The sequence below is a fragment of the Mustela nigripes genome, chromosome 3 (genome assembly GCF_022355385.1).
Source record: "Mustela nigripes isolate SB6536 chromosome 3, MUSNIG.SB6536, whole genome shotgun sequence".
Lineage (NCBI taxonomy): Eukaryota > Metazoa > Chordata > Mammalia > Carnivora > Mustelidae > Mustela > Mustela nigripes.
This window is the reverse complement of record NC_081559.1, coordinates 16,809,279-16,831,722: the sequence shown is the minus strand read 5'-3', so window position 1 is coordinate 16,831,722 and position 22,444 is coordinate 16,809,279. Positions and strand designations below refer to the sequence as shown.

The following is a 22,444-nucleotide window of genomic DNA, read 5'->3' as shown; positions in this document are numbered from 1 at the left end:
GGTAGACTCCAGCTGAAGCCATGCCTCCACTTGGGCAGTGTTCAGAGAGTCCTATGTAGGAGTAAATGGAGAGGTGGATTTTTCCAGGTTCGGGCATTAAATTGAGGGGGTCGGAGGGAGTTTGTCCCAGGACACAAGGTGTGAAATTGTAGAGACCCTGGTCAGGGAGGTTGGGAACAGCAGAGAGTGCTTAGAAGTCCTAGTCTTCCCCACTTCCTGACCCTAGCCTTTCTCTAAGATGGTAGAAGTCGCCTCGCCAGGAAAAAAATTCCATAGCATTGCTCAGGCACTCTTCAGAGAAAACAAGTTTTGTTGATCATAAGTCACAAGGATGGCCTTTCGATTACTGTGGTTCCCTAAGGCATCAAATTGTTTCCCTGTCTTGTCTTTGACGTGATGTTCTCTACCTGGACCACCAGATATATATACCCCTGCTCTGTCTGGCTAACTTCTTTGGGATTGGTGCAGGCATCACTTCCTCCAGGGAGCCTTCCCTGATCTCCCCAGCCTACACTGGGTCTCAGTGCTGGGGGCTCACATAATCAGGCCCACTGCATATCCCCAGGCAGCGTGCACAGTGCTGGGGGACGCAGTGGAGCCTAAGAGTAGAGCACAGGTCGCAAAGGAGGACATTCTGGCTTCAAATCCTTTCCCCACCATTCCTGTGAGTGGGACCTGGGGCCAGAAGTTAATCTTTAAGTCCAAGTTTCTTTATCTGTAGAATGGGAAGAGTAACAAGGACTTCACATTTTTGTGATTCAGGGATCAATGAGATGATGTACGTGGAGCACTGAGCAAAGTGCTAGTCTCAGAGGTGAAGCTCTAGACGTGGTAACTTTATCATCAATAACCATATATTTTTAACATTCTTTTTTCTTTTTTTTAAGATTTTATTTGTTTATTTGACAGGGAAAGAGAGATCTCAAGTAGGCAGAGCAGCAGGCAGAGAGGGAAGGGGAAGCAGGCTGAGCAGAGAGCCCGATGCAGGGCTCGATCCCAGGACCCTGAGACCATGACCTGAGCCAAAGGCAAAGGCTTAACGCCCTGAGCCACCCAGGCACCCCTAACATTATTTTATTTTATTTTTTAGAAGAGAGAGTGTGTGAATGCGGCGGGCGAGGAGCAGAGGGAGAGAAAAAGAATCTTAAGCAGGTTCTACATTCAGCACAGAGCCTGACATGGGGCTTGAACTCAGGACCCTGACAGCATGATCTGAGCCAAAATCAAGAATCCGACGCTTAACCGACTGAGCCACCCAGGCACCCCAGACTTGCTCCCAAACTCTTAGCTCCATGAAGACAAAGAATATGATATACTCATCAGTGCATTCCCAATGCTATCATCATGTGTGGCACATGGTAGCTGTTTAGTCACTATGGGTGAATGCATGGTTTATGGCCATTTCACTGGTGAAAGGCTGAGTCACAGAGAACTTAGTGACCTCTGTAAGCCCGTGTCTCATCCTCCTGCTCTTATTATATCACATCACGAGATGGACGCATAGGGCAGACAGTTCCGTCTGCTTCCAGCGCGGGCTCCTGCCACATTGACCTACGTCCTGGCAACTCAAATGTAAAAATACACAACAATCCTGTGCATGCACCTGCTTACTACTCTAAGACCAGGTGTCCTGAGGGTACAGAAATGAAATATGTAGTCCATGCCCTTAGCGAATTTACACGCTCAGAACACAACACGGACCACCCATGAACGAAAGGCAAGCCAGCAAATCAAGGCAATACGCAATGCTCTGGGAGTTCGGCCTTGGGAACCATGAAAGAGAACTGGGAGAATCCAGGGAACAGAAGGGAAGACGGAGGGAGTGTGCGGCTGGTCTCTGAGGAGGGGAGAGGGAGGAGGGTCCAAGCACTGGGCACTCACAGGGTCTCGCGCAGATAGAAGGTTCTCTTTGGCTATTTGCTTGGAATGGAGGACGCCCATGGACCACAGGAAGTCGCTGTCGGCTGGGTGGGGAGGGGCTAGATTATTGAGATCTGGTCCGTTTCCTCTGTTGACCATAATCAGTTTATCAACCTGGGAAGCTGCTGCCTCTCTAGGATATCAGCCCTTACTTTGGGAGAAATAGGCAAGTGTAAGATTTAAAGAGCTCCTCTGGCCAAAAATACAGAGGCTCCTTGTTTACCCAGCACACTTGGCTAAAAGCCAAATATCTCTGAACCTCCAGTGTCCAGAACATGGGTGGGCTGTGGGAGGATGATTTCAGAAAAGACCTTGAGGGGGCATCTGGGTGGCTCAGTGGGTTAAGGCCTCTGCCTTCGGCTCAGGTCACGATCCCAGGGTCCTGGGATCGAGCTCCACATTGGGCTCTCTGCTCAGCAGGGAGCCTGCTTCCCTTCCTCTCTCTCTGCCTGCCTCTCTGCCTGCTTGTGATCTCTGTCTGTCAAATAAATAAATAAAACCTTTAAAAACAAAAAATAGAAAGAAACGACCTTGCGGACCTCAGCTGGAGCCAGGATTCCGTGCACTGATGCTTTTCACACTCTGTCCCTGGGGGTGTGCCCCAGAGCCTGCTCTACCGTGAGCTTGGTGGACTGAAGCCGAGCAGACATGCTGGTCCTCGATGACACTGGCTTCAGGCAGAGCCGAGACCCCAGACCCAGAACTTCCCAATGGACAGCAAGATCTCCGGAAGCAATATCCGTACAACACAATGAAAGAGTAACACAAGTCAGAAGAAGACGGCTCCGGGAGGCAGGCATACACCTCACAGGAAGTGACAGCAAGAGTACTGACAGGAAAAAGTCACAGACTTTCCCATGACAAAGGACAACGGTGTTAATGCGGTTGCTAATTCATTGCGTATCCACACAAACAAGACACAGCAATCTTATGATTGCACTTATCATCAGCTTTGCAGGTGAGGAAACTGAGGCCTGGGAATTTTAGAAGGTCAACAAAAACTCAACTCTCAATCTCTCGGATGCAAATTGGACAAAACCTCAGGCTGGGTCACAAAAAGCAAATTTTGAAATTAGAGGCTTGACTCATGATGCAGAAGCTGACTCCCTTTACTGCTGGTTTTGTTTAAGAAGACAGGGAAGTGTGGCACAGGATTTAGAATGTTCTTTATCAGAAATCCTTTCAAAAGAGGACTGGGGAACTCTAAATGAGTAGGTCTGAGTATCTAAACATTTCCCTTGGACGGAGCGCGGCTCTCCCGTGGAAAATGATATGCCGAACGCATGCCTAAAATTACTCGCATAAACTTCGTGTGGGCTTTTTGTTCTTTCAAGAAATGTTCTTTTAGGTCTTCCTAGTGGTTTGCACACTTGGTGAAGCATGTTTTCCGAGACACCCATCTGGAAATGACCGATTCTTAACAGGGCCCAGACTCTCCATTTGGGTTTTCCTTGAGCCTCTGGGCCGGGGAGGGAGGCCATGTTGGGTCTGAGGCCTCATGAATAAGCTGTGTATCATACGCAGGTGGGTTTTCTTAAAAAACGCATGTATCTTAGATTTCAGAAATGGAAAAAGATTCAGGACTGTGTACATATGTTCCCAAAGCCCTCTAGTGTCCCGCCTACTGCTGGCTGACTCAGGGGAAAAGCAGTAGTACCCTCTTCCTCACCACAGGGAATGAGTGGTTCTTCCCTGTTGCCTCAGAGGACCCTGAGTCCTGCCCTTTGGTCGCTCGGCCACATCTACGTGGCCAGGCCACGGGGCCCTCTGGTTTCTGCCCACAGAGAGCAGCCTGTGGGTGCTGGGGGTTTGGATTCCTGCTCCCAGCCCGAGGGAGGAGTCGGAGAGCTCCCCACAGATGGTGGTGGCCTGGGACCGTGCTGACTCAGGCAGAGCTGAGGCTGTGAGGGAAAGTTTCCAAGCAGACAGCGGGTTTCGGTGGAACAAAACGAACAAGCGGCTGTTCGAGGGAAAAGGCCTGTCTGGGGTTTATTTTCAGGGGCTCCACCTTTGGGGTTATGGATTTCAAGACACAGAGAGCCAAGGGCTCAGGGAGCTCCGGGCCGGGCCTGCTCCTGGATCTCGGGGCAACCTCTGCCCGTCACTCCCACAGATGTGAGGAGGGGATGGTGCTGGCCGAGGCCGGCCCTTCCTCCACTGTGGAGCTGGCTGCTTCCTGGTGCTCTTACTCACTTTCCTTTCTGCAGGGCTGTTGCTGCTGTGCCCTGTCAGGAGGAGGACAGTGCAGGCGGTTTTCCCTTGGTAAGCATCCATCCACGCTAGGGGCCTGGAGAGCCAAGTCCAATTCAAAACATGCACCGGAAATGAAAGGAGAAAGGAGTCTAATTTCCTCTGGTAGTCAGCGCTTTCCAAACCCAGGAGCTCCCTTGGACCGAAAAGGACAGAAGGGGGAGAGAGAAGGCACCAGACAGAACTTCGAACACTTCAATTAGGTTAATTGTTCCTCTCACCAGCTAGTGGCACACGGCCGTGGGGGAGGCGAAGCTCATTTATTCTGAATGCAAATGGCCAGGGAAGAATGTTAAAAATACCTTGCAGGGTGAGAGATTGAGAGAACCGGAAGTGTCTTTCTAAATACAAGAATCAACAGGAATGACAGAGAAATGGGGGACAGTGGGGAAAGGGGGGAGGGAGAGAGAATTCAGGATGAGGTTAAGGAGTGGAGGCCTGACCCCAGCAGAGCCTTTCTGACAACTCGGCACTGGGGAAAAGAGACCCCAGAAAGATTTTTTTTCTGACCTTCCTGACCTTTTCAGTTCAAGCCAGAAGCATCCATGGAGGAGTGGGGAGAAAAACAGGAAGCTACTTAGTAAGGATGATAAGCCAGAAGATAACGTGCAACTTCTCTGCTTGCCCTACTCCAAGTCCAGCAAGAGCTTGTCCCCTTTTGCTGCCGGAGACTCCAGCAACCTGAGTTCTCCCCGCCCAGGGGGCTGAGTCCTGGGTGGGGGATGGCAGACCCTGAGACCCCAAACAGGGCAGGAGCATGTTTTCCTGGCCTTGCTTAGTTCCCTAACATGTGTTAAGCCAAGCTCACTAGGCTCCCTGAGTTCTTCCTTCCAAAAGCCATGCCTTCCTATCCTGCCACTATGAATATACATAAGATGACCTCTTAGCAATTTCCCTGGGAGATTTGCTGGCATAAGCATAACAGAATTTGGCCCCCGGTAGACAGAGGTGCTTAGTCAAATTTCTCTGAGCTCAGACCCAAGCTCCCTGTGCATTAGGCTCCAGTCTGTGCCAGCCTCCTGCTCCCCAGCCAAAGGCACCGGGAGCAAAAACACCCAATACAGGAGCTCTTCTGCCAGAAACCCTTGCTGAAGTCCCCTGCCGGGACTCAGCAGGACTGAGACGCTGTAGGAGTGTATCAGGCTGTGCATTTAACTTAAACAAAGAGGAACTGATGAGTTACCCTATGTCATCCACTGAGTCAAGAGTAGATCTGGGATTAGAAAATCCGTCTTATGACTTTTCGTCACATGAGGCAGTCATCCCAGACACCCTCCGGTTTTCAGCGCAGACTACCTCTTGCTCGGAGAAAACCATTATGGAGGCGTGAAGTAGTCCTAGGAGGATAACAACAACATCAATTCACTGCCTCTCAGTCTAGCCCTGGTTCAAGGGCGGGCCTTATCTCCTCCACGAGGATGCGTGAGCCTAGAGGTAGGCCTGCTCCCTTGCACCTTTCTTGCCAGCTGGCCCCTTTATGAATTTTTCCATTCTTGCGAGATCTCGGTCACAAGGAATGTCCAGACTGTTTAGGAATCATAGCAGGACCCCAAACACCCGGTGGCACAGCATAGAGGCATATTTGGAGCAGGATGTGATCATCGCTACGTTCTTTTCTGCACCGAAAACTCACACTATCATTTCAACGAGCAAAGACTTTCGGATAGAGCCCACTAGAAGGTGCAAAGTTCGTGCATATCCTTGACATTGCAATGCTACCTGCCCTTCACCTTAATTTAAGGGACCGTGGGGTTGAGAAGACATTTTTAAAGCACTCATGGATGTCTGAATGCCCGCTTGGTATCTCCCAAGCTGCACATTTCCAAGGTGGCAGGACTGGTGTTATGAGACCAGGCAAGCCTCCTCGGGGTACTGACAAGTTCTCTGGGCTTCGGTTTTCTCATTTGCAAAATGTTAGCCCTGACTGCACCAGTGTCCCAGGGCCACCATGACGACAGGATGGAGGGATACTTGTAAAGCAATTAGAACAGTGTCGGTGACATAAATCCGTACAACCAGCTTTGAGACTCCAACCTGTGCGGCACACGTAATAAGAATCAGTGCGAAGCTTAAACCTACCAGTATAGACTCAGACTTTTAACTCTCTTTCCATAAGGAAACCAGTGGCCGCTTCACAACAGGACAGCCTCATCCTCCAGGGCTGGAAGATGAGGAAGTCTCCTTGCGGGGACCTGGCTACTAGTTCTGTGCGGTTTCTACATGTGGTGGCAGTGGTGGAAATGGGGAGGGCTCCAAGGCGTAAGTAAACCCCAAGGTCAAGAGCTGGTATGGTGCAGTCTAGCCCTGGCCCCTAGATGGGATTCTCCTCCAGAACCCACTTTGAAGACAGGGTGCTTTTCTCTACCCTCTTCACTCAAGAAGGCTCTTTCCTCCAAACTGGGGGATCCCCTAGGGCTTTATTTCCCCTGGAAGACAACGTCATCTCGAGGTTTCCCTCCGGGGCCCCTGTTCAGCAGGTGGGTTAGGGGGCTGCCATTAGGCAGCAGAAGTGGCGGGAGCCTGGGACAGTGGGAGGGCCGGAGTGCGTGTCTCACGGATCTACAATCAGGCGCTTACTTGCAGTCGTGTTTCTCAATCTCGAAGTGAGGGTTGAAGTTGAGGACAATCTTCTGGTTGGGTTCAGGGGCGTAAACAATCCACTCGCAGTTCTGGTGGGATGGGTAATCCTGGGGGTAACCGGGGGAGGTGATGTAGCCAGCATCTTTGGAATTCAAACGACCTCCACAGGGTGAGTCTGAAAGAAAAGTCAAAGAACCCAAAGAACTTCAAATATGCTACGGCCTCTTTTTTGCCCCCCCCCCTTCTCTTCCCTACCAGTGGCTGATTAAAACTGTTTTACAAACCTTTTATGGCAGTCCAGAAGACTAACCTACTTACTCACTCAGTGGAAGAGATTACTTCAACGCATCCTCCTGCCACTCACCGACCCCCCCCCCAAACACACACACCCAGAGGGGCACAATCACACACGTTGCCCAAATGAAAATATTCCAGAAAACGATCGTAAATATTCCCAATTACATGCGCTGACGTGAAACAAACAAGAGAGCTATAAACGTAACTTGCCTCCTGCCTTTCCTTGTCTCCTCTCCTTGGCCCGTCTCCTTGTTCAAACCTCTCCTCTCTATCTTGATCTCATAAATCCTTCATTTCAGTCAGTGTCTCCCAGCCCAGCCCAGGCAGCCAGAAGTAACGGCTCCGGGAACTGACAATAGTGGTTTTGTGGTGCCGACCCACAAGCGAGCCTGGTAACAATTACATGTGATATGGAGGAAACACTTTCAGCTTTGGGCCAGAATAGGCCCTGGAGGGTGATTTTAGTTTCTAATTCTTCTTCTTTTTTTTAAAAAAAAAAAAAAAAAAGCAAAAACCCCAAACATTTAATTCCACATACACCACAAATTTGATTTATTATTTCATTATACACCGAGTGGAAAAAAATCTGCATTAGAGAATTCACTGGCTCTGACCTCAGAGCTCCCACAAAAGTGCTTTGTGTTTTTCCCTAGCTTTCTACCCGCCGGCCCTCCTGCCTCGTCACCACCACCAGAGTGTGCTGCTGCCTTGTCCAGGCCAACCAGTCACCAGCCACTTGAAAGGCCACTGCAGGGGGGTAGCCGCCCCTCTTCCCAGCAGTGCCCGGCTGGAGGTAAACAGCTTCCTGTGGGCCAGGAGGCAAGGGGGCGACTTCAAAGGCAGAAAAGGTGGGTGATGACATTTGAAGAATCTCATCTATTTGGGAGTGAAGTTCTGTAATCCCCAGGAGGGGTTCCGGGGAAATGGGGGGTTTTGCTTAATACCACCTTAGAACCGAGGACGGGAAGGCACGAGAGACCTGGAAATATTCAGAAGCCTCCCGGAGACCTTCCTGCGACGTGTGCCTCTCCCAGCATCAATCAGGATTTAATATCGCCATCTGCATGGAGCAGCGTGGGCCCGTGAATTATGTATCACGGCTCAGCATCTACCCTACAGGACGGGCTCTTTCTCCTGCGTTCGCTCTTTGAGGGAAAGGGTCATGCATTTTTTAACTCTACAGGTGCACTTTACTATTCCCCATGTCTGTTGGCATTACTGTCTTCCAGACCTCTGCTTTAGATTACCAGCCTGACAGGTTTTAAATGCATAAAAGATGGGCAGGCCGCACAATGGCGGTGGGACACACAGATCCGCACAAGTAGCCTTTTAGGCATCGTGCCTCTGCGAGCTCAAACTGTGCCGTGTTGAACTGCCCAGAATCTAATGGATTCGGGTTCCATTTCCTACTGGGTGGAAAACAAAAGCAGGCCATTTCCTCTGGCTAGCAGAGCCCACACCATCCTCTAACTAATGACCCTGCACCCTCCCCAGTCCTGCAGGACAATAGGCTCAGCCCTCCTGCGGACAGAGAGGAGCCCCCACCCTGGGCCTGGACCGCCCATTCCTCCACAGCCAATCCCAGCAGGCTTGCCCAGATCCCGGGCCATGCAGGCCCTTCCAGCACCTTCCAGCAGGTCAAACTGGGGCCAGTGGGTGCTGGCTCAGGCACATGCGATGGGGCTGAGAAGGAACCTCTGAGAAAGCAGAGGTGTGGGGACTTCAGACCACCAGCTGCTCTTACCAGGCCGGGAAGGGGAGGGGTTTTCTCCCCGGTAGAGCTTCTCTGCCAGCTGTTTTGCTCAAGACTGTAGCCCTGACTAGCACACTCCCCCCCCAAACAACACCGCTGGCCTTGGAACTCTCCAGAAGGAATGGGAGCTGAGCTCCTGTGATGGTTTCTCCATCACCCACACTCTCTCCCTCCCTCTCCCTCCCCTGCTGTCCTCTCCAGCCACTCCCAAAAGGAGAACTTCTCCCTCAATCCCTCCCTTCCCCCCAAGTTCAAGCTTTTTTAGGAATCAGACCAGGCACACATAAGCAGCAGTGAAGACAGGAAACTTCCTCATAGGAAGGTTTCATTTCTCAACCACACCAGGAGTAACCACTTCCCCACTCAGAAAAAACTGAAATTACATATAACCCATAGTGGATAGTCTGTATTTTCCACAATAAAAACTTAATGGAAAGAAAAAGGAGTAACTCAACTCATTTCTTTTTTTTTTTTCCTGTCCTTTCCTTATCTGAAGAAAATCAAGGCATTTTATTAAAATTTTTGAACACTCATTACAACATCTGCTGTTAACCCTTTCAATACCCAAGCCTGTATAAACTCGCATTCCTGTTTGGATGGCACGCACACTGAGAAGCAGACACACACACATAGCTACCGAACAGAAGTCAGGGACACACACCTATTAGAAAGTCACACTTCAGGCCCGTACATGCTTTCACACCCGCTCGTAAAATATCACACGTCGTTTGCACAGACACATAGCCACCAAGATAAATACTATCATTTCTGCCTCTGTTTTTCTTGGAGAGAACTGAATCCTGGAAAGATATCAGTAAAACTTGTAAAGAAAACACACTGAATCCTTCCACACGTCTTCCCGATCATTGATATCTCATTTCCAGGTTTGGGGATCTTCATTTCTTGAACACAAACACGCCCCCAATAGAAATGAACTCGACTTTCTTCTGAAGAGCTCTACCGCCTGTTACTCTGGGGGTCGGTCTTGTCTCCCAGAAGGAACAGCATAAATGCTGTCTGTCCTGTGTCAGAGGAGTCCGGGCAGAGCCAAAAGAGAGTTGAACTCAAGGGCAAATCCCTTTAGGCCAATCTCCACATACAGAAGGGAAGTTGACCCTGTGGAAGTTGGAGCCACTGGGCCTGTTGGGTGAGTTGACAAGGGACTTCTTTCTTCAACTATTTCGTGAGTACCTTTCACCTGGGGCAAATTCATTTCCCAAAGAGAAGGCAGACCCTGGCTGGGGCACTTCAGAGAGGGTTGTCTCCTCCATCTGTGAGGGCAGCCTGAGGCTCTAGCTAGCTCAGGCCAGATAAAGGGGGTGGGGGGGAGGAGAGGACACCAGAATAAAAGGATTAAGGTGACACCTCCAGACCTAACTGGAAAGAAGGGGAACAGTAAGTCCTGAAGTCCGGAAGGTCTGATTTTTTTCCCCCATGATGAGCATTTAGGTGTTTTTACTTGACATGTGCAATGTCAGATGATTTCTGACATTTATAACCTCCAGTCTCTCTCTGTTTTTTTGTTTTGTTTTGTTTTTTTTCCTGTCCTCCTCAGGTGCCCTCATCTTGCTGGTGGCCAAGGCACCATGAAGCTGCCTAGAGGTAACCCAGCTCTGCATCAGGTAAAGAGATTTTGTACCCGCCAGCTAGCAATTCTAAGCCACTCACTCTGCTGGCTTCCGAAGGAACCCACTCACCCTTCTGAGGAACCTAAATTTAAGCCAAACCACGAGTTCCTTGGTAATATCTGATTTTTAGGAAGTAATGAGAAGGAAAAGAAAATATTTTTAAAAATCTGGGCTGCCTTCTAAGGAAATTCAGCTGGAGTTTTTCTAAAGGAACAGTGTATGGCCTGCACTCGACACTAAGGTTCACTAAGGAAACCCGGTCGGCTGCGAATACTTTTAAATAATTAGAATTACAATGGCTCACCCCAGGCCAGGCGGAGGCACCAGGAGACACCAGGCAACGGCCTGCTGGCAGTCCCCCAGCAAAGGAACAGTCCCATCCTGGGCTTAGCTGAATGGAAGGAAAACGTCCTTGGCCTAAACAGGGAAATTTAGGACTGGCTGTACGTGGGACTGGAGTCAGGTTGTGGTCAGAGGTGGGTCCAGAGTGTGGCCAGAGGTGAGTTACTGGAAAGGGAAGCGGGATGGTCCCATGGTAGCAAGAAGAGGCCAGTGGATTCCTCTCCGCTTCCTACACTGTAATTCAGTGGGAGGGTTAAACCTAGTGGGTAGTTCTCCAAGTTCTTCTTTGAAGAGTTTGTTTTCTCTTTGAACAAAAGTCTACCCAGAACTCCAATGTCCAAAGCCGGTAGAAGGAAGTGGGGCTCTCTTGGGTGCAGGAGGTAGGGTGGCGAGAAGGGGTGTAGAACCTGGTCACCTCTGCCGGGCTTTGGGGAGCACAGTTTGAAACTCACTGAACTAGACCCCAGTTCCCTTGTTACTTTAAAACACCTTGTACAAGAGAAGGGATAGAAGGATTAGAAGACGTCCATTGCGTGTATATCCCTGAGGGTCATAGGGAGAGGAGCACTCAGTTTCATTTTCCCTGACAATAACAGACTTATTTCCTCTATAATTTATCCTTTATCCACAGCATAATCCCATCCTGTTCCTACTTCCAAAGCACTGCTTTCATTTCATCATGAGCAGCAAGGCAAAGAAGCAGCCCTTTCTCCTCCTTAAAAAGAGAGCCGGTTGTCACCTTGCCACTTCATTAGCAAGAAGTCTTGTCTTCAACATGGTCTCACCACTGACAAGCTGTGTGGCCTTGAGTAAGCCAGGAAACACCTCTGAGACTTGGTTTTCTCATCTATAAAAGGAGAGGAGTGATTCTAAAGGTCAGTTTCAGTTCTTAAATTCAAAGCCCCTATAATGAGGTGGGGAGAAGATCCCATAACCCCGTAGATTGAACCAAAAATGGGAAAGGCTGTTTCCCCACCCAGAGAACGAGACCTTTACTCAAGGTGTCACTCCTGTTTCATCCATTTGGTAAGCCTTGAAACAACCTCTAGGATTTTTCCGATGAGCACGCCTGTCTTGCATTATGGAGAGTTCAAATGTCTTTTAATCACATTAGCCCTACTGACGTGAGTTTCTTTCCTTAACCGAGTCTGTAGCTGCAAATTTATAAATATTGTGGATACGCAGTTCTGTGTGTCAGCATGTGAGCAACACCGATACATAAAAAGGAAGACCAAAAAGTTTCTTCAAATCCCTTGGCTGAATCATCTAAGCTCCCTTCTCAGGGTTTTAACCAAATTTTGCTCACTAACCCTGGATAAGCTGCTTTTTAAGAGTTATTTCTGTGAGCCGAGGCTGGATTTTGTTTTATTCAAAGCGACTTCGGCCTGTCACAAGACAGTCTCATAAAATCTGTATCTTGGCTTAAGCTGGGAAGAAATGAGCCAATCCATCAGCCCAGGAATGCGGCTGTTTGACCACTTCCTAAGGCAACTGGGAAAGGGATGCAATCTATTCAATTTATGGGGCCGGGTGGCAGTGAGTGATGCACTCCTGAAGGCACAGCAAATGGAAATCCCTGTGAACTTTTGCAGTGATAAAGTTCAAAATCTGAATAAAAGAACCTCTGGGAGGGCAGGAAGGAGGGGACGAGAGGGTGGGAGCGGAAGGCTGCACGTAGGCAAGAAGAAATGAGTCAGGAACCAGGCAAGCGCCCTCTTCGGAAACACCTCCAATGGATTCGCCGAGGACAGAACCGGGAACTGGGTCTGGAAAGGGGACCTTTGGAAAAATCACTTCCCTTTAATCTGGATTCTAAAAATGAACCTTCATGTAATCATTAAAAAAACGCAAGTTTGATGTGATTACCTCCTCTGACCTCGAATCATGCCACCTGTGGTAACCTTGTTATTTGTCATCTTATATCATAAACAAATGCAATTCCAATAGGGCAGCCAATATAATATCATTAGTTTTTATTTATGTCCACTCTTTTCCAGTCCTCATTGCAAATGCAATTTTGATGCCATTGATGAGAGATGTGGGATTACAATGCCCGCCCATTTCAATAGACATTTGGGGAAGGAAATAGAGGAAGACTAATTTTGAGGTCTCTCCAAAAACCAAAGGAGAAAAAAAGGTAATAAAATTTTTGTTCATTTATTTGGATTAAGCGAACCAAAGGCTTATGGTGAGACATCAGGGGCTCCCCATTGGTTAGTGAATGAAATCCAAACCCCGTGGCCTAGCAATGGGGCCTTGCATTTAGCCTAATGAATCATTTCTGACCTTGATTGCAATTATTTTCCTCCACACATTCCAAAGTGCAGCTTCTGAGTGTTCCCCAAATAAACCCAGCACCCATTTCTCAGCTCTTTTGTTTTTTTTTTAAAGATTTTATTTATTTATTTATTTGACAGACAGAGATCACAAGTAGGCAGAGAGGCAGGCAGAGAGAGAGGAAGGGAAGCAGGCTCCCCGCTGAGCAGAGAGCCGGATGTGGGGCTCGATCCCAGGACCCTGGGATCATGACCTGAGCTGAAGGCAGAGGCTTAACCCACTGAGCCACCCAGGCACCCCTCATTTCTCAGTTCTCATCTTCCCCTGATACCCGTTCCCAGCTCTAATGTCCATTCATCCTCTCAGTCAAGGCTCACATGTCACATCCCCCTCCCTGGTCTCCCACACCAAGAGTACTCTTCTGGCCTCCATATCTAGAACCTCCGAGAGCGAAGCTCTTTAACATCTTCTAAGGTGTGCGAGGGCTCAGGACACCCTCATCCTTTCCTCGGGAGCACAGCAACTTGACAGCATGACTCTTCTTCATTCATCTTTAGTGAACTTTATAGGATCAAACCCAGAGCCTTGCCCAAGTCAGACTCTGAGGGATTAATTCACCAACTGCTAGTTGACTAACATAGCACCGAAAGTATCACTTAACCAGCACACACTCCGAGAAAGCTTTATCCAAACTGTTCTGCTTCTCTAGTCCTACCCTTCCTTCCCAACCCAACAGTGTGCTGCTGTTAAACGCGAAGATTTTTATAGTGGTGAACTGAGAGTTTCAGTTAACGTGTTTGGGATCATGATACCTGGTCATAAGTCAAGGCTGAGTTATGTGAACCCGGTCTCCAAAGGACACTCTAAACCCCGGATGGTAATGTTGCAGTTCAAAGGATATTTACATTTTAATCCTAGTGATGGTAAAAATAATTTATCTGAGCGTTTCCTCACCCCCTGCCTCTCTCATTCTCTTGAAGGTGAGTTCTAGATAGTTGTTACCCATAGCACCAGGAAGAGGCACGCTCCTACTTCATCGCTAAACTGGTTGCTGGTAATCAATGATTTCTTCCCTCTACCCAGGCCTCCCCTATCTCTCTGCCCTTGGCCCCCCAAGACGCCTCTTGGGGCACATCTGTTTTATTTTTCCCCTTCATCAAAACAATTATTATTACTACCGCTCAGCCCCGCAGTTTGCAATTCCCTTTATCTTTTTTGCTGAAAGACTGGCCAGAGCCCAGATCACTGGTTATCAGGATCTTCTGAGGCCCAGAGCAAGGACTCACTGGATATGTGCATTAAGCTGGCTAGAAGCCCCATCCACTGTGGGCTACTGGGGAGAGCTTACCTTTTGTTATTCCCAGCCCACCCCCCCTTTTTCCTGGATTAGATCATGACTCTTTTATGAAGACCCAGAGGGAAATGGGATTATTAAGAGTCTTGCTGGGTAAAAGCTATTTTGTCTTTATGATGACTTTCTTGAGTTCAGCTGCTGAGGGGCCTTAATGCCAGAGTAGAAGTTATTGCACGTTGGGGGGGAGCACCCTCCGCACATGCTCCCGGCTGAGCACACTTGCAGGGATGACGGATGGCAGAGGAGAAAAGGAAAGGCAAGGGGGAGAGATTAAAAAAAAAAAAAAGTAGAGAGGAGAACACCGCCAGCAGAAGAACAAGGAGAGAGAGAAAGAAAAAACAAATGCAACGAGGCGATGTAAATCTGAGATAAAAAATCCAGCAAAGAATATTGCTCTCTGAAGAACAGTGTGCGGAGAGATCATCTGAAGCTTATGAAACACAGACCAGCGTTCAGTGGGTAAGAGCTGAGATTGATAATTATTTTATTGCAAAAACTCATAAAAATAACATAAACTTATCACAATGGTGATAATGTACTTTTGACGATCATGAGCTCCAGTTAACCTTCCTGAAGCTCTTCTGAGGATAAAGGCCTTCAGAGCTGGACCAAGCAGTGCCCTGTGCACTCTGCCATAGCACAAAACACCCGATGGGGGGGGGGGAGAAGTACTATTAAACACACTTTACAGATAAAGAAATTGAGGTACAGAGAGATGGAGTGTTCTGGACCCCAGAGCTGGCAAATGACTGAGCTGGCTTTTCAGCCTGGGCAGTCTGGCTGCAGTGCTTTGGAAGCTGGAAAGCCCAAGGCAGGGCTCCCCAAAATTTCCATGTGATAAACTTATTTAGTGGCATTTAGGGAAAGACAAATGTTTTGCCTGGGCGGAAAACTCCCTTTGCTCTTTCTGCCTGCCAGTAATCTCTCCGTTCAAGGCTGGGTGTGGGGAGGGCTGTACACACTGGCACCCAGCTCCTTGTCATCTCAGCCCTCTTTCCCGTGTACCGGAAACCAAGGTGTGTCTTCAGGGTGGGAGGGTGGTGTGCATAGGATGTTGGAGTCTGAAACCATGTGTCACAACATTGAGGGTTTTTTGCTGGCAACTCCCATTTCTCTCCTGTCACCCCAAGCCCACTCATCCCTATCCTAAATGCCACGTTGTTATTGTTCTACTGGATAGGGGAAGCATTTTCAGAAATGGGGGATTTATTTTTATAGCACAGCTGGTCTGCCAAAGGTCACATAATTTGGCAACGTTCCCAGTGGTTAAAAATTAATTTCTTCTTATTAATACAACCAAGGTCCCATAGGATCGGAGCTCAGCCTTATCTAAACTTGACAGCTTCCTAAAGCTTCAGAAGATCCTTTCTCCTGGAGGGCCAGCCATGCTACAGGGCCACTGTGTCCCGGAATCCAGCCTCACTGAGTCCTGTTAGGTAATGAAACCATTAAACCCCTAGGCCATTTCTCATCAAGGCAGATAAAGCTTTGAAAAATGCTGTAGGCTCTCTAGGACAAACTTAGGCAGGATCTTCCAGGAATGGGTTAATTAAAAAAAAAAAGTGACTTCTTTACCTGGAAGGCAAGGTAAAGACAAAGACTTACTTCTGGGGCTCAAACTCATGTCTCCCCTCAAGGAGGGTGCCACAAAGATCACAGAGTGGCAAATAATGGTCACATGATAAAATACTGCAAATACGTTAATGACAACATAAACTACTGCCCAGATGTCACGTTTCAAGTCCTTTCTCAACAGTGCAAGAAATTAAAAGGTATCATGCTTCTCCTCCAACTTCCAAAACAGAAAACTCTCATCTCTATTTCCTACTCTTCCCCAGATTACCGATAAACCTGGCTCTGAATTCCATCAACCAAGAATTGCCCCACACTCTGACCACCCGGTCAGCTCATTCTCTTGATTGCTTTAAGAAGCAGCTGAATGAAATGAACACACAGCACCGCAGCACCGGGCAGGGACCTCAAAATCATCTAGCCAATGGTGTTTCTCCCCACAGATGCCCCCAGGCCCCTCCCAGGTCTTGTTTACATTCATGCCTCATTGCATATGAATTGGCATTCGGACTCCTCTTTTTCTATACTAAGGAAGGTACGAGCTGACCTCCCCGTGGCAAAATGTGGATTTTACAGTCAACAGCAGGGCCCGAGAGCCATTTGGTAGACAGCAGGAGTGCTGTCTACATAGCCCGGGGTTTCCAAGTCCCCGCAGTCTTCCAACCTTACATTTTGCCAGTTGGGTGCTCTGTGACTTAATCTGAAGGCAGACACCAAAGTCCGAACCCGCAGTGCTTCCTGGGCATTCGCAACCCTACCAGGCACATCCTGGACAAGAAGGTGCTTGCCTGGAGCACTCATGGGGAGCTCTCTTCTTTCCACGGTTTTGCACTGTGTACTCTATTGGCAGCTGGTAAGAACTTCACTACCTCCAGTGGCTGCTTATGGGGTAAAGTTTACTGGGCAGCACTGAACGTGGGCATGAGACCAGTCCCCAGAGCCTAGAGCCGGCTGTCTGTGTACAATCTAGGAGTTCAGAGTTTTGCTTGCAAATCATTACACCTGCTCATAGTCATCGGGCATTTTGGGGAGAGGGGCTAAAAAAGAAATCCTCATCAGGCGCCGAGAACGTCATTGCTTCTCTTTTAGGACTTGTCTGAACCCAGACCTGTCTCCCACAGTTTACACCTCTTATCTGATCATCCACTCCAGACGCAAGGTTGATTGACCGCGTCTGCCCGTGTCCATGGCAATGGTGTTTAAACCCAGGCATAGATCAAAGCTCTGGGGGCGGGAGAGGGAAGGTTGCTGGTTATAGGGTCTGGGTTCTTTTGGCCACAAGCGACGTGTCCCGGGGGTGGAGACGTTGGGGCTGGGAGTTGCCACCATCTGAAGAAACCCATTGTCAGGACCTGAACAATTTCCTGAGCAAACCGCAGACCGCCTCCCCCCCCCCCCGCCCCCCCCCCCCCCCACTCCACGACGATTAACTCGAGCAAAGGGGTGAGTCATGCCGGGCGCTGACGAGGAGTGGCTAGCGCCAGGGGGCTCTCCTCTCTGTCTGTAGCCGAAACGAAAGGAGGAGGAGGGAGGGCGGCGAGCCCTGAGCACACGCCAGTACACCAGAGCGTGGATTCCCTCCCCTTTCAGAGAAATTCAACCGGAGCCGCAGAAGCTGCGACACGGATGAGCCGGATCCCCTAAGCTTGCCAGGAAAGCTGATTCCCACCCCACCCCCACGGTTCCCAGAGGAGAGGCCGGTTCATTCCACCACCCCGCCCACCCCACCCCACCCCACCCCACCCCCGCCAGCCCCTGGACAGCCTCTGCTCTGCGGGCGTCCCCCACCCAGCCGCCGGGCTCCTGGGACCCGGCTGGAAAAACTGCGGTGCAGTCAGCCCGAGGCAAAGGGTGGGGGGCAGCCGTTTAATCACAGCTCGCCTCGCCTCCATTAACTTGTGTTGATATTAAAAAGAAATCAATCAGTGAAAATGAAGCGTTGGCTGTGAATATTTCTCTTTCTCACGTGGAAGAGCAAGGAGCGAGAAGGCGGGGGAGGGGAAGCTGACCGCGCCGGCGACTGCAGAGGTTTCTCCCAAGCGGAGAACCGCAGCGGCGACTTAACTTTCTGGCAGTGGACAGCGTGGAGGAAATGCCGCAAGCCTCTCCCTGGGGGTGTCCTAAGTCAAGGAGGAGGAGGGGACAGGGCTGGAGTTGTCGGAGGCAGCCAACTTCTCCCAGTCTCGAGCCTCGGTTCTGCTTTCGCTGGTAATATTTTTGCTTAATAGAATGTTTATGGATCGTTCGGCTCTGTTTCTGCTGCGTAGCCCAAACAAATCGATGCAGTGTTAGAGACGGCGCTGAGGGGTGGGGCAGGCTGGAGGGCCACCACGTCCCCGCCACGTGGATGCCCGCGCGCCGCGTGCTCCTCACCTGCTCAGGCGCCGGGGCGGGCGCTGGGCGCTGCTAGGAGCCGTGCGAGTTGCGCGCATCCCCGAGGCTAGAGCCGGCTCCCCTCCGCCCCTCTCCGTCCTCGGTTCTGAAATCGCACCCTGACTTCTCGCCTCCCAGTTCGGTCAGCGCACGGATCCCCAGCTCCGCCCGCCCCGGACCTCAGCCCCTCGGAGCCGGCCCTCCAGGGGCGGCCGGGGGAATTCAGCGCAGAGCAGGGCGCGGGAGACAGGAGGGGGCGCTCGGGGTAGGGCCCGCCGGGCTGCCCCGAGCCCCCGACCCCAGGCAGAAGGAGGCAGGCAGGCAGGCGGCGGGCCAGGGAGTGGGGGGGGGGGGGGGGGGGGGGGGGGGGGGGGGGGGGGCTGGAGCGCGCAGCCCATGCGGCCTCCCGACCCACCGCCCGCCAGTCCCAGAGGCTGCCGCCGCGGCCGCGGGGTTATTTGCTCAGTCGCTCCCCCTCCTGCACCTTCCGCCCTCCCTTTCCCCTGACTCCTTCTCCGAACGGGTTCCCGCCACCGCTGCCGCCGGCTGGGCTCAGCCCCCTCCCGGCAGGCGCGCACCGAGTGAGTCAGAGGTTTAGTAGGGCCTCGCCCTTTGCCAGCGGCTGCCAGCTCCTCGGGTGCCAGTCGGGTGCTCCGACGGGAAGCCCGAGCTCCCCGCGGCTTGCGATCGCCTTTTTGAAGGGCTGGAGAATATCCAGCCAGGGCGGGTCCCAGCCCCGTGTTCCACAAGGAGGTCCCACCCCGGGTGCCCGGCTGCCTGCGGCGTCTTAGTGGGTGAACTGCCCCGCGCTCCGCGCCTCTGGGCTTTTCTAGAAGTGACGCAGCGCGGCCCGGGGCTAGGGTGGGAGGGGGCTCTGCGGAGAGCGCGAAAGGCAGGTGGCAGAGCGGGAGTGGGTTCGAGCGGGCGTCGCACGCACACGTACACTCCGCGCAGCGCTCGGGGACAGATGTGCGAACATCTGGGGTAGGAGATGGCCTCTGAGTCTTTACGACCCCTCCCGCTCCGCAAAGCACACGGAACCTGAAGTTGGGTGTGTGTGTGTGCGCGCGCGCGCGCGTGTGTATATGAGAGCGCGCGCGCGCCGGTGTGTGCCCCAGTGTGCGCGCGCTCGCCGGGGCCTACTAGAGTCCGTGCCTGAACACATAATATACCGTGGGCATCTTCACCGCGTGCGCGCGCGCAAACACACACACACACACACACACACACACAGCGAATCACACAAACATACATAATTTATGCAGCATCTAGGTCTGTGGGAGGTCATTTAATTTCGCTTCAAGCTGGGAACTTAGAATTAAGGCAAGAGGGGATGGGGAGACAAGTGAGACCTGCGCCCATCTCTTCGATCCGATTTGCAGCTGCCCTGAAGACCGGCTCTATGGCAGAGAAGGAGCAGCAAACGTGTGGATCTGGATAGCAAAGGCGATCCTCAGTCTTGCTTCCCTTCAACTAAACACTTAAATGGGTGTGTTGGCGGCGAGAGCCAGAGCACCAGGCGAACAGCTTCCCCTCTGGGCTCCCGCAAGACCCCCCTATGCCGCGGTGATGGAGGGGAGGGGCCCAGGAAGCCGCAGGGGGTTAGCCCTACCCCGGCCGCCCGCCGGCCGTAGCCTTGGAAGTGCCTTCCGCTAAAGGCACTTCACCAAGGCTTTATCTTCTCGTTCTCTTTTCCCTGTTTCCTCCATAGACGGTGTCCCCAATCTCAATCACCTGTAGCAGCTTCCAAGAGTTTTGTCAGATTCCCCAGATTGTTTTCAGAGGGGAGAGAGACTCACTCGCGGGAGAGTGATGTGGGGAAGGAAAGGCAAGCCCCCCTGGATTCCCTGCACTCAGCGATCCCTTCTCAGGCCGTGTGCCCCATGCCAGCCCTCCTGCGCGCTGCCGGATACTGGCCCCAGACTGTTCTGGGCCTTGCAGTCCTTATCTCTGCAGTCTGTCCACACACCCTTTTTGGCAGCGGTTGAGAACAAATTCCACTCAAAAGTTTCTAACCACTTCACAAGAGTAAGAGACCTTCGAAGGCGACGCAGTCTGTTTTATCTAATAATAATTTTGAAAAGAACATGATTTACTTTCCCAGAAAACACATGGATGCAGGGGGGGAGAGCGGGGAAGACCAGCCGCCTTGGTTGCCAGCAGCGCCCAGCCCCAGGCCCCTAGCTCAGCTGCAGGCCCACTCGCTCCACCAGCCTGTGCCCTGTGATTTCCAGGCATATCCGCACATTCTGCAAAGAATCCACAGCACTGGAAAACCAAAACTAGACTCTTGTGTTTCCCAAGCCCTTCAGTTAACATTGCTCAATGTAGCTAAGTGGAGAGAATGCAAATGATTTATATTTCACTGGCTAGGTTGAAGAAACTCAAGGGAGATGTGTTCTGCTTCAAGACAGGGGGGGAAAAAATCCCCAAAACTGTAATGCAAAGGCTTTGTAGTATTTTTAAATCTTTGATTCAGTCCATATGTGACATCTGAACACCGCCAAATTCTGTCTATGTTTCAAAACACACACACACACATACACACACTCACACTCTCCTAGTAGGGGAAGAAAGTTGGGTTTTAGGAGCGGTGGTGGTGGTGTAGGAAGGGCCGGCTGGGATCTCTCTTTAAATTATTTAGAATAGAGGAAGCCTCTTTCTATGCCATTCCGTGGGGCCCGTATAAGCCGTTACTTTTAAAGGGAAAAGCATGTTGAAATGACCAGAAAAACTTTCAGGGGCTTACCTGGTTGGCCTCTCACTTCGGGTCCTGAAAAGTAGAGAGCTAAGAAAACCCAGGTGAGAGGAAACATATCCATTTTGGAGAAGGAGGCTTTCTCCAGAGCTGGATTTGTAGATTTCTTGTATAATTTTAAGTCTTTTTGTTTTCCTCTCTCTTGCTTTCTTCCTTACAGTGTCTTCTGCAAAGGTCTCTAATGGTCAGTGTTTCCCTCCTGGGTCCTGGCGGCCCGTCTTCACCTTATTCCTGCCGGATTCTCACCTCACTAAGAGGGTAGCTCTTGAAATCAGCAAAGCGGGAGCAAGCTGGCAAGAGGGGACGGGTTTCCTCTCTTAAAAACAAAACGCATCTATGTCCTCTCCAGTTCCTCAAAGTATCATTTCCTTTATCCTACAACATCACGAAGATTTCCCGAAAGCCAAGCGTAAAAAATACATATATAATAATAATGACGATAAAAAGAAAAGCCCAGACTTGGCTTGGGCATCCCACGGTCCCCAGGCAGCTGTGCGATCTCAGAGGCGTAAACTGACACACATCCCCCGGCACCCGGGACCGACACGCGGGCGGAGGTAGCCACCGCCGGACGGCCGGAGTGGGAGGCGGCCGCCCAGCTCCTGCCGTCGCCGGGTTCCCCGAGCGGGAGCCTCCCCAGCGGCTACACCCGCTCGGCCAGCCTGACGAGGGGAGTCAGAGGAAAGAAGCTGCTGCTGCTGCTGCTGCGGCGGCGGCGGCGGCGGCGGCGGCGGCTGTGGCTGCTGCGGCTGCGGCTGCTGCTGGCGGGGCGGCGGCGGCGGCGGCTGGGATCGCCTGGGAGTGCGCGAGCCCCTCTCCGAGTTCGCTCGCGCCCGCCCTCACCTCCACCTCGCCCAGCGCCTCGCCGAGGTCTGCGCGTCTGAGGATGTGCCGGGGGCGGGCTGCGGGCTGGTGCCTCGCTCGCCTTCTCTGCTTCCCCTCCGGCTCCCCCCAGCCTTTTCAGGCCGAGCCGCATGTGGATGTCAGAGCCGCGGCAGAGCTATCCGATTACGCGCCGGCTCAGGGCCCGCCCCTTCTGTGTTCCTGATTAAAGAGGCAGCCGCGGAGACGCGCGGCGCACAGCTCAGCTCCGCGGCACCCGGCTCGGGCGGGGCGGCGGCGGCTCCCTCTCCCCTCACCCCCCCCCCCCCCCCCCCCGCCCAGCGGCGGCCCGATCAAAGTTGAGGCGGCTCCCATCCAGCCGCTCCTCGCCCACCCCGGGCACCTCCGCGCCCGGCTGCGCCCGGCCGCCCGCGCGCAATGCCCCGGAGAGGGAGCGCCCCGGGGCACCTCCGGGGCGCACTGCCCTTGGCCGCGCGGTCCCCGCCCGCGGGAGACTC

At 51.7% G+C, this 22,444-nt stretch overlaps 1 protein-coding gene and 1 long non-coding RNA gene across 5 annotated transcripts in view; one reads left to right on the top strand and one right to left on the bottom strand.

Annotated features, from left to right (window-relative positions):
- The window catches only part of NRP2 (neuropilin 2), a 114,837-nt gene extending 92,749 nt beyond the window's left edge, over positions 1-22,088 (bottom strand). For 3 of the 4 annotated variants that reach the window (XM_059393294.1, XM_059393296.1, XM_059393297.1), the window contains exons 1-2: positions 21,096-22,088; positions 6,748-6,925 (exon numbers count right to left, since the gene is read on the bottom strand). In XM_059393294.1, coding sequence (XP_059249277.1) covers positions 6,748-6,925; positions 21,096-21,168 — 251 coding nt within the window. In that variant the 5' untranslated portion in view covers positions 21,169-22,088. The remainder of the gene's footprint in view (positions 1-6,747; positions 6,926-21,095) is intronic. The other variant, XM_059393295.1, reaches the window with a different exon arrangement.
- On the top strand, positions 9,910-11,496 carry LOC132012840 (uncharacterized). Its single transcript, XR_009402777.1, has 3 exons — positions 9,910-9,947; positions 10,356-10,422; positions 11,402-11,496. It is a non-coding gene; the product is annotated as an uncharacterized LOC132012840 (long non-coding RNA).
- Positions 22,089-22,444: the final 356 nt, after the last annotated feature.